The sequence below is a fragment of the Phycodurus eques genome, chromosome 16 (assembly GCF_024500275.1).
Source record: "Phycodurus eques isolate BA_2022a chromosome 16, UOR_Pequ_1.1, whole genome shotgun sequence".
Classification (NCBI taxonomy): Eukaryota; Metazoa; Chordata; class Actinopteri; order Syngnathiformes; family Syngnathidae; genus Phycodurus; species Phycodurus eques.
In genome coordinates this window covers 12,821,678-12,833,707 of record NC_084540.1, presented here as the reverse complement: position 1 = coordinate 12,833,707, position 12,030 = coordinate 12,821,678, and the positions used below count along the sequence as shown (strand labels likewise).

General features: G+C 41.0%; 1 protein-coding gene across 1 annotated transcript; it reads left to right on the top strand.

Annotated features, from left to right (window-relative positions):
- Positions 1-2,778: 2,778 nt before the first annotated feature.
- Positions 2,779-11,498, top strand: slc2a6 (solute carrier family 2 member 6). The gene is made up of 9 exons (XM_061700609.1): positions 2,779-2,876; positions 2,951-3,034; positions 3,465-3,736; positions 5,716-5,812; positions 6,236-6,335; positions 7,731-7,924; positions 8,754-8,929; positions 9,043-9,335; positions 10,584-11,498. Exons 1-9 carry the CDS (start codon positions 2,862-2,864, stop codon positions 10,922-10,924), a joined length of 1,572 nt encoding a protein of 523 aa, XP_061556593.1. The 5' UTR covers positions 2,779-2,861; the 3' UTR covers positions 10,925-11,498.
- Positions 11,499-12,030: the final 532 nt, after the last annotated feature.

Sequence of the window (12,030 nt, the reverse complement as noted above, 5' to 3'; positions counted from 1 at the left end):
GAGGCACTTTAAATCATGGCAGGTGTGTGCTGACACACATTTTACATGAGTTTGAATGTGATTGCTTAATGCATAACGCATCCCTATTTATAAGAGAGAGTGTGCTCTTGTGCAACAATCTTATTTCAGTTCTTTGTTTTTACCTCCCCTCTGTACAGGTTATAGGTTAACTAATAGTGGAAAAAAGATTTAATGATTTATCTTGGTCTCATTTTTGTATACCACAAAAACCTACCATTTGAACACGGGTGTGTAGATTTTTTAAATCTCCGCTGTAGCCTCCATAAATCTCCTTTATTAATAATTATTTTATTATTATTTATTTATTGAAAAACAATACATAAATATATACCACCGTTTTTTTCTTGATAGTAACAATAATTAGTTTTGCGATGGGTGCCCTTTTGTTGGCTTGAGCACCTGCGCCCAAAAATGTCTATGCACATGCCCCTACTGTAATATTCATGTGGGTTATATCAGTAGCCGGAGTCAGGCTGGCTATTTTTTTCAGTGTGAGCATTTGGGCATGAGTTGTGGTCGACAGCAGCTCCATGCTAGTGTTCTCATTCTGTATTTGTGTGTTTGACTCCATCCATCCATTTTCTGAGCCGCTTCTCCTCACTAGGGTCGCGTGAGTGCTGGAGCCTATCCCAGCTATCATCGGGCAGGAGGCGGGGTACATCCTGAACTGGTTGCCAGCCAATCGCAGGGCACATATAAACAAACAACCATTCACACTCACATTCACACCTACTGGCAATTTAGAGTTGTCAATTAACCTACCATGCATGTTTTTGGGATGTGGGAGGAAACCGGAGTGCCCGGAGAAAACCCACGCAGGCACGGGGAGAACATGCTAACTCCACACAGGCGGGGCCGGGGATTGAATCCCTGTCGTTCTAGATGCCATGAAAGAAAATCAAGATGTCCTTTTACTTCAGTTGAACTGTATGTTCAATACAGTACAGAAAGTCCACAAAAGGTATTCAATGTTGATTTGAATTAACTTTGATATTTGCTGGATATATTTGCTGCTTGATTTTATAGGAGACCTTGATGAGTTTTAAATGTTTGACTTATTTAAATATAAATGATAACTACAGTATTTTTTTAACATTGAGCATGTATGTGTAACTTTAAATGTTATTTTCAAAGACACATTACTTCTGGATGAAGGAAATAAAAGAATAAAAAACAAGATGGGATCAAAATGTATCATCAAATTGTGCAGAAATTAGTTTGAAAATTTAATGCACCACCATTTAAGTGAATACATGGAAAATGAATGAATGAATACAGTACATAATGAGCAGGTACATCACAACTGTTATGAGACTGGTTTATGAGCAATCTACAGTACATCCTTCCATTCATTTTCTATAGCTCTTCTCCTCATTAGGGTCGTGGGTGAGCTGGAAACATTCACTTCGAATGTATGGGCAATTTAATGTAACATGCAAATTTGGGGAATATGGGAGGAAGCCAGAGGACTTGGAGAAAACACATGCAAGCATGGGGAGAATATGGAAATTCCATATATAGGCCCAAGATTTGACTATTGAATGCAGAATCGGACACAGATGGCCACCCCGACGCCCCCCCCCACGTGTCTCGGTAACAATCAGGAAAATACATTCCGGTTGAAGTTCAATTAGTCATCCCTGTCTTTAAGAGATTTTTTCCAGCTCATTTTCATCACTTCTTTGTTTATTTGTTGTCATTGTAATTTCCCCTTTAATTTGCTGGATTTTCAACGTTCTTTCTGTTGACCCCTTTAATTAATCCCCATGTGCTCTTAGTGTAGTTCCACAGATATTCTAGTGCTCCCCTGGCATTTATTCCCAGAAGTCTAGTGTGTAATCTACTGAACAGTTTCTGCATTGTTTTTATTCATTTTTGGGTTCCCTCCTATCAACCGCAATCATCTCTTCCAGACTGCATGTGAGTTATTTTTCAATGTGTGAGTGTTTCCCAGTCATGAGTGTATATGTGTGTATAAATAGAAGTGGTACCGGTAAATGTGATTCAGTGAGTTTAGTAACTGTACTTTTTGTATCCTGACTCAACCAGGGGACTTTGCTTCTGCTCTCACTTTCAATTTGAGTTACTCCATTTTGGAATGGCACAATTCCGTACCTTGTCTTCCACTTTTAGATCACGCTTTTGTTACAATTTGTGCACAAAACAGGCATCACACACTAGAGCAGGAGTGGACAACTGTTGCTGTTTAATGAAAGGCATCTACAAATTTGTGTTTTTTTGTGTGTGTGTGGTTTTGTTGTATTTGTATATTTGTTTAATTGAAAAAAACAACAGAAATATGCCTTTCTGTGTGGGGTTTGGATGTTCTCCCCATGCTTGTGTGGGTTTTCTCTGGGTACGCCAGCTACTTGTACCTCACACATTCCAAAAACATCAATGCTGCATTCATTGAAGACTCAATGGTACATAGGTGTGAATGAGTGTGAATGATTGTTTGTCTACAGTATGTGCCCTGCAATTAGCTGGCAACCAATCCAGGGTGTACCCCACCTTGCGTCCAAGGATAGGCCCAAGCTCAGCCGTGACCCTATATGTAGGAATATTCAGCGCTATTAAAAAAATGGCTGCAAGGAACAACAGAAATAATTCATCTAGTAAAAATTAAAAACATCTTTATTTTTGAAAGATTATAAATTTATCCCGGACTGGAAGACTTACACTGAGTCAGAATTTGGTGATTGAGTAATTGTCACCACAAATTCCACTTGGTTGTCATTTCCAAAAGTCCAGTGGTGACTTACTTCCTACTTTCAGTTTTATTTTGGCTGCTGTGTGTTAATTTCTTCTGAAACAGGACAGTCCTGCACTGCACACCTCTCATGGGTTCTTTACTTGTAAATATGACTCATTTGACACAAAAATACACTTTATATCGGCCACTTAATCATATTTGTGATCTGTCATGAAGGCTACAGTTGTGCAGTCCTCCTGTGCCAACATGGATGAAGAAAGACCTCTACTGGACACAAGAAAGTCATCACCAGAGACCACGGTAAGAGATACAAAACTCCCAACGACTACAAATATTTAGCTACAAATCCTAATAGATACTATGCTAAAATTTAGCAACCTATGTAGATTTTATTCATATGGGCTAAAGCGTTTATGTCTAATGATAATAGATGGAAAAAGGCTAAAATGCATGCTAATATGCTCACATCTAGTATGTTGGCAACCTGCGTAGGCCCATAATGTTACTGCAGGAACATCTCAGGACAGGTGCTAAAGTGCTTGAGCCTAATAAGATAAACCACAATTTCAAAAGGTGCTAACATCTAGTATGCTAGAAACCTACATAGACACATAATGCTATTATAGGAACATTTTGTCAGTAGACAGGTACCAAAGAATGCTGAAACTGCGAACAGCTAGTGTAACTAACGTCATCAATGTTTTAACTCATCCACTTCTCTCCATTTCAGTTCAACAAATCCAAACTGTTACTGGCTGTTTTTGCGGCCGTCTTGGGGAACTTCAATTTTGGTTATTCCCTGGTCTATCCGTCCCCTGTCCTGCCAGTGCTCCAGGGTCCCGATGCGGACCCCCGGCTGAGAATGGACACCTCCCAGGCTGCATTGTTTGGCTCAATCTACATGCTGGGCATGGCCGGAGGCGGGCTGGGGGCCATGTTGCTTAACGACCTAATTGGCAGAAAGTTAAGCATAATGGTGTCGGCCGTGCCTTCCGCTATTGGGTTAGATATGAATTTGTATTGGAAAGGACAGTGGATGACACACATTTGACTCTAGAACAGGGGCGGGCATTGAGCAAAGTACCGAGTCACTACGGTCTACTCTGTTTTTTCCACGGAGCATTTACACGATCGAGATATTTGTTGAATAAGTTATCAGTTTCAGCCCTGAAATTGGTCAGTTAAAATGTCTTTTTTCATCCATGCACTCCAGCCTATCCCAGCCGACTTTGGGTGAGGGGCAGGGTCCACACTGGACTGTTTGCCAGCCAAATGGAGGGTACATATAGACAAAACAACCATTTATACTCACATTCCCAAAGGTCCAATTTAGTCTTCAATTAACCTACTGTGTTTTTGGAATGTGTGAGGAATAGAAAACCCACGCAAGAACGGAGAAAACATGAAAACTCCACACAGGAAGGCCTGGATTCAAACCCCCAACCTCAGAACTGTGAGGCGGATGTGCCAACCACTCACTGACCCTGCTTCTATTTTTATTCATTTTAATTTATTTTTCATTAATTTATATAATTTAAGGCGGCACGTTGGATGACCGGTTAGAGCGTCTGCCTCACAGTTCTGAGGACCGGGGTTCAATCCCCGGCCCCGCCTGTGTGGTGTTTGCATGTTCTCCCCGTGCCTGCGTGGGTTTTCTCCAGGCACTCCGGTTTACTCCCACATCCCAAAAACATGCAGGGTCGGTTGATTGAAGACTCTAAATTGCCCGTAGGTGTGAATGTGAATGTGAGTGCGGATGGTTGTTTGTTTCTATGTGCCCTGCGATTGGCTGCCAATCGGTTCAGGGTGTACCCCGCCTCCTGCCTGATGATAGCTGGGATAGGCTCCAGCACTCCCGCGATCCTAGTGAGGATAAGCGACTCAGAAAATGGATGGATGGATGGATTATATAATTTAAAATTTGGTTGATTTATTTATTGTAAATATTTTTTACATAAACATTTAACATGTTTGTATTCATGTTATTATATAATTGGTTAATGAATTAAAACTACATGAATATAAATAATAACATTAATAGTAATATCGGCAGCACAGTGGATGACTGGTTAGCACATCTGCTTCACAGTTCTGAAGATCAGGTTTCAAATCCGCCCTCGCCTGTGTGGAGTTTGCATGTTCTCCCCGTGCCTGCGTGGGTTTTCTCCGCGTACTCTGGTTTCCTCCCACATCCCAAAAACAAGCATTGGTAGGTTAATTGAAGACTCTAAATTGCCCGTTCGTGTAAATGTGAGTGTGAATGGTTGTTTGTTTATAAATGCCCTGCAATTGGCTGGCGACCAGTTCAGGGTGTACCGCGCCTTTCCCTCACAGTCAGCTGGGATAGGCTCCAGCATGCCTGCGACCCTCGTGAGCATAAGTGGTATGGAAAATAAATGAATGAATAATAGTAATATCCCTCGATCCCTTTACTATACTGCTTATCCTTATTAGGTTTATGTGTGAGTAAATTCATAATTTATTATTAAAATAAACATTTATGTCATTATATTAAGTATTTTTATTTCAATTTTAATTAATCTAATTTAATACTTGTCTAATTGACTTTTTGTTAAAAACAAGTAAAATAATTTAGTATTTATAATTACATTTTATTAAATAATTGGTTGATCAATTTTAATTAAATTAAATAGGTTAATACAATTTAAACATGTTATTAGATTATTGTTTTATTATTAAAATTAACCATTTTACCTATTGTACCCATAGTTCCATTGTAACTATTTTATTAACCCCATCTACAAATTGACCAAGACATCTGTTCATTTCAAAATCAAATGTGGCACAAAAGTTTGCCCACCCCTGCTCTTGAGTCTGGAACATAATATTTTATTTTTACTTACGAATGACTCAACAAATCAGCACCTTGCTACATACAGCTTCACTGTGTTGCACACACACGCCTCGTAAATATGCAGTAGTCATAGCATGTGTGATTTAATTCTTAACGTGTTTTTCAGTTACCTGCTGCTGGGAGGGGCTGTGGAATTGTGGATGCTCCACCTGGGCCGTTTCCTCACAGGTGTCGCAGGGGGGATAACAGCGGCGTCCATTCCTGTAGGTCGACATGGTTACGCCGGCTTCAATTTTCACCCCTTCATGCAATTTTGTCTTTTGTCCCAATTCCCAACCCTAGTAATGATGCAATACATTCTGTGGACATACAGAACTTTGAAAGTCGAAGGGCCTTTGTTTGAAGCTTTATTGAAAGTATTTACTACAGTCATATAAGAACCGTAAATAGGACTGATATAATCCTCATTAACACCATCATAGGATTGTTCCCAGTTAATTTGGACAGGATGTTTGGGGGGGGGGGGGGGGGGGCGGGGGGGGGGGAGAAGCTTTGTTGATTGGCCACTTGCTGTTTCACCATGGGACGGCAAGACAAATGAATTATTATCTGATCACATGCAGCAGTATGTTCTGGTGAATTTTCATCACAGTGAGTTGTAAATTTTGTGTGTATTTTTGTTCCAGGTATACATCTCAGAGATCTCCCATAAATCACTGAGAGGAGCACTCGGAACCTGCCCTCAGATTACTGCTGTATTTGGAGCCCTGGCACTCTACACTTTGGGTAAAAGTTTACATAAAAATATACACGACAAACATAATGTTAGGAATATTCGGCTTTCGGGTGAAATTTCAGGATGAATCTAAAATGCACTGGAACCTTTACAGGTGCAATTAATTTGACATTCTTGTCATTTTTTTAAGGCACATGTCCAACTGTTCAATATTTCAGTACTTTTTGCACAATTTACTTTTCACGGAGCTTAACGGCAAAATTCTTTTCATGCATGAATCGACCAATACAATTCCAAGGACGTTCACTTCTATGCCTTTCTGTGACTCTTCCAGTCTCTCTTTATCTCTGTTGCAACCTGCTGATGAGACTATGGCACTCTAAGCTCAGTGCTCACTTCCTTAGAACATCCTGATTGAAGCCTCGCATTGGCGAGGTACTGTTGATCAGTTGTCAGGTGTTGTCTTGGTCTCACGTTCTGCTTTTCCTCTTGGATGGGACAATGCACTTTAATAAAACACACTAATCAAAGCACATGATTAAAGTGCAAAAGTGCCAGATTTAGGACAGGGTTCATTTCCATCTGTAGTCGCCAAAAAATAAAGACAGCACATGTTGGCAATCCATCCATCCATTTTCTGAGCCGCTTCTCCTCACTAGGGTCGCGGGAGTGCTGGAGCCTATCCCAGCTATCATCGGGCAGGAGGCGGGGTACATCCTGAACTGGTTGCCAGCCAATCGCAGGGCACATATAAACAAACAACCATTCACACTCACATTCACACCTACGGGCAATTTAGAGTTGTCAATTAACCTACCATGCATGTTTTTGGGATGTGGGAGGAAACCGGAGTGCCCGGAGAAAACCCACGCAGGCACGGGGAGAACATGCTAACTCCACACAGGCAGGGCCGGGGCATGTTGGCAATCGCCCATTAAATACAAAAGTAACTAAAAGCAAGTACAGTAGACGTGAAGTAAAAAAAAAAAAAAAAAAAAACATAAATATAATTTTTTTTTGCCAGGCCCGATTTGCATGCAAGGTTTCGTTTGAATCAGTGAATGTTTAGATCCTCAAAAATGCGATGCATTGCGAGAAAAAGAATAATAATAACAACAATTCTTATGATTACAATAGGTCTCTTGCAGGGCTGGCTGCTCGGGCCCTGATAATAATGTTATCAAAAGGTGAACAGCTTGATGAAGAGAACTGTGAAATACCAATTCTAGTTGAATTGGGAAATTTATTGGTCAATTCCTGGATCAAACCCCTGTTGTGAATTTTGCCATTCAAGTCCTTTTAAAAAACAATAAGGTTTGCACAAAGTACTGAAACATTGAACAGGTGGACGGACGTGCCTTCAAAAGTTTAGAGAAGGTCAAACTGCGTTCATTCGTAAAGATTTTAGTGCATTTTCGGTTCATATTATATGATGTACTGTACAGGTCTGGTGTTACCGTGGCGGTGGCTTGCAGTGGCAGGAGGCGTGCCAGCATTGCTGATGGTTGTACTGCTATTCTTCATGCCACACTCCCCCAGGAGGCTCCTCTCCCTGGGCAGAGAGGGGCAGGCCAAGTACACTCTTCACTGGCTGAGGGGCGCTGACTATGATATACAGAGCGAGCTCGACACCATCAAGGTGAGAAGTAGAATAACAATGTTGAAGCGGACCAGGAGGTCAAGCATATACTGCAGTGCTTACATTAGCTGACGATAAGTGAAATAGTGCATTGTGTTCTCATTGACAAATTGACACATTCACTGCCATCGGTGGCTTTAGAAGTCAAACATCGATGTCAACTGGGAAGGCTGGCAGTGAATGAGTTAAGTAGGTACAGTGGTACACTAGCCTGACTTCGGTACAGCGTAGGTTCAGTTCCTGTTTCCCACTCAGTGACGTTATGAGTGTGAATGGTTGTCTGTCTCTTTATGTAGCCTGTGATTGACTATATCGACCAATCCAGGGCATGGTCCGCTTTTGACCAAAGTCAGCAAGAATAGGCTCCAGATCCCTGTGACCCTTAATAGGATAAGCGGTATAGAAAATGGACGGATAGATGATTTAGTAGGAAGGTATCTTACATTTAAAAAATTAAAAAATAAATGTCTCCTTTTCTACGCATTAATACATGCATTTTGCCAGCATTTTTCAAAGCCTTTACAGGTGCACTCAAAAAAACATCCTAATATTAAAAGTGACCATTTGTACATAATTTAAAAGGCGGATTGCATAATTTTGAGTGCAACTGTAGTGTTAGGGCACGGTTGTCAAACTCATTTTTGTCACAGGCCACACTGTAGTTTTGTATTTCCGTTTTGAGCACAGCATCAATAACATCAATATTAAAGTCCTCACATACCTTTTAATCACACGTTGAATAAAGTAATTTTGCAGCTAAAGGACAAATGGTGAGTCAACGATAAAATAAAATAATAATAATTTTTTATTTTTTTGTTTTTCAATGCAGTGCAGCATCCGTCTGCAGAGCCGTATCACATGGTCCCAGCTGGCCATGCCCATCTACTACCGGCCAATTCTCATCTCTGTGGCGATGCGTTTCCTGCAACAGCTGACTGGCATCAGCCCCATTCTTGTCTACTTGGAGCCCATCTTTTCTCAGAGTAATGTCTCACTGGAGCCCAGGTGTGAAATGCTACCTGACGCGTTCACTCTGCATGACATATCATTATCCTTAATTAATGACCATTTTTCACATGCTGTAAATAGTCACTACCTGTCCCTGTTCTCTGTGTCAGGTATGATGCTGCAATTGTGGGATTGGTTCGCCTTGTTTCTGTCAGCTTGGCGGCAGTTTTGATGGACAAGGCAGGGCGCAAAGCTCTGCTGTACACCTCCAGCTTTTTGATGTTCCTGTCCATGCTGACTCTGACCATGAGTTCCTGCACCACATCTTACCTACCAGGACCCACCCCTCCAAACTTCACTGCAAATATGGAGCCCAACATCCACTATGACGTGGTTTTGATGGCTAGCAACCAAATAGCTGCAGGCCCCATTCCACTGATCAGCGTTGTGGTATTTATATTTGGTGAGTGATACACCTTGATTGTATGGCTTCAATGTCACAATGACACCATTATCTAGCCTTCAATGGATGTTGTATAACTATGGAGTCCAATAATTCCTGCAGAAAATCCCTTCCATTGCGTACCTCTATCCTGGGATTTGAGGCACCTCCTGCAACAGTTGGTCCTTTGGCTCAATAGTTTGGGAGAAATGCTAAAGCAGTTTTTCCGATATCCGATATAAGTTTTCTATAAACCCCAATTCCAATGAAGTTGGAACGTTGTGTAAAACAGAAATAAAAACAGAATAAAATGATTTGCAAATCTTTTCCAAGCCATATTCAATTAAATACACAGGAAAGAGCAAACTGATAAGCGTCATTGTTTGTTTTGGTTTTGTTTTCTTTGCAAATAGTCACAGATTTCTCCAGATTCTATTAATCTTTTGAAGAAATCATGGACCATAGATGATGAAATCCCTAAATTCCTTTCCTCGACAGAAAAACTTCTGGGACTGTGTGGACGATTTTAATTTATATTTCACATGTTTACTGAAAGGCGGCACGGTGGACGACTGGTTAGCACATCTGCCTCACAGTTCTGAGGACAGGGGTTCAAATCCGGGCCCCGCCTGTGTGGAGTTTGCATGTTCTCCCCGTGCCTGCGTGGGTTTTCTCCGGGCACTCCGGTGTCCTCCCACATCCCAAAAACATGCAAGGTAGGTTGATTGGAGACTCTAAACTGCCCTTAGGTGTGAATGTGGGCCGATGGTTGTTTGTTTATATGTGCCCTGTGATTGGTTGGTGACCAGTGCAGGGTGTACCCCACCTCTTGCCCGAAGATAGCTGGGATAGGCTCCTTGTGAGGATAAAGCGGTACAGAAAATGGATGGATGTTTACTGAATATTACATCCAAATACTAGTAAAAGTTGTAAAATAAAAGTTTTAAATATCTTATCCTTGGAGTATATTCAATTGAATATACGTTGAAAAGGATTTGCAAATCATTGTATTCTGTTTTTGTTTACGTTTTACACAAGGTCCAGACTTCATTGGACTTGGGGTTGGTAAATAATGATTCGACAAAATCAAATATCAAGGTGTTTTTGTACAGGATACTGGGCTGGATTTGTGAGAGTTTCAATCGATCAAACAATCTATGCACACACACACACACACACACACACACACACAATTAAATTTAAAATTATCAATTTCAAAGTCATCTGTGCTTCAATGCATTGATACAAGCCCTTTTCTTTGTTTCCTAGGCTATGCGTTGGGATGGGGGCCAATCACGTGGCTGCTGATGTCAGAGGTGTTGCCTTTGGCTGTCAGGGGCGTTGCCTCGGGCCTATGCGTGACTGTGAGCTGGGTGACAGCCTTCGTGCTCACAGACGCCTTCACTCACCTGGTAGACAGCTACGGCCTGTACGTGCTGTACTTTTTTTTCACGGTGGTGTGTGTCGTATGTCTGCTCTTCACCGCATTGTGCATCCCGGAGACCCGTGGCCGATCTCTGGAGGAAATCGAGAACTATTTCAGGACACGCAGATTTACTATTAATCATGATCATTCTACTGAACGCTCTGCAGAAAGAGCAGAGGGATGATGTATGCAACTCTGCGGGGACATTGGAATATTAAACCAAACAATTCCTATCTTGGAACTTTCTGTGTGGCATGTTCTCCCACTGTCCTTCACGTTAAATACATGATTTCCTATGCAGCATGTTCAACTCTAGGGATGGTTAACCCGTGGCCCGAAACAGACACATTTAACTCACAAATAAGCATAATATAGAAGAGTAAACCTTAGATTGATTGTTGCAACATATTTTGTGCATACATTTTCTATGGCCCACAGAGGACTAAAAATGATGGGGGGGAAAAAAAGGCATTTACACTCCTGTTTTAGTCATTCATACTGCATGTGACCATACTGTATCCAGGACTACTACTACTAGTCCTACTACTCCTTAATTCAATATTAGGTTTCTTTTTCTACTTTTTTGGAAGGATGTTTTACAATGAACGGCTTATGATGTAGTGCTACTGACAAATAGTCAAGAAAGTGTAAATATTTGACCATGCATGTTAAACAGTGGATAACTAAATGAGTACTACGGCCACGTTGAAAAGAAAAAAACATTGAATGTAAACAAATGCATATAATTACAAGAATAAAGTCACAGTATTATGAAAACGCTCTTATGTCGGGAGAATTAAGGTGTCATATTAAGAAAGTTGTAATTTTACACTAAATTACACAAAATATGACATCAACAGGGCAACACAGGGCTCCAGTTGTGAGCATGTCTGCCGCACAGTTCTGAGGTTCAGGGTTTGAACATTTCAGTCTGTTCCTGAGAGAGTGTGTACTGCTCTCAGACTGTTGCATTTAGGTTTGTGTAGGAATGTTTAACTTTATTCCCTTAGAAATACGTTTTCTTTCTTGTAATATAACACTCTTCAGTATGGCCCTAATACTCCTTTGTGGATTACACACATAGCGAAAACCAGCAATACAGTTTAAACACAGTAAAATATTTGCATAATGACATGAATTTGTCAGTCCTGAGAGCAAATATGTTGGCACCTGTCTTTTTGATTCGCCGCAGACAGGTCATGTGGTGCAGTGCACTGATAGTCGCAGGTTTGCGTTCCGGCTTTGTGTATGTATGTATGAATGGTGAAGAAGGAGCTGAGCCGAAAGGCA

Coding starts and splice junctions, on each gene's coding strand:
- slc2a6 (XM_061700609.1), top strand. Junction 3,035..3,464: donor AGTCATCACCAGAGACCACG/GTAAGAGATACA, acceptor TCTCCATTTCAG/TTCAACAAATCCAAACTGTT. Junction 9,336..10,583: donor CGTTGTGGTATTTATATTTG/GTGAGTGATACA, acceptor TTTGTTTCCTAG/GCTATGCGTTGGGATGGGGG.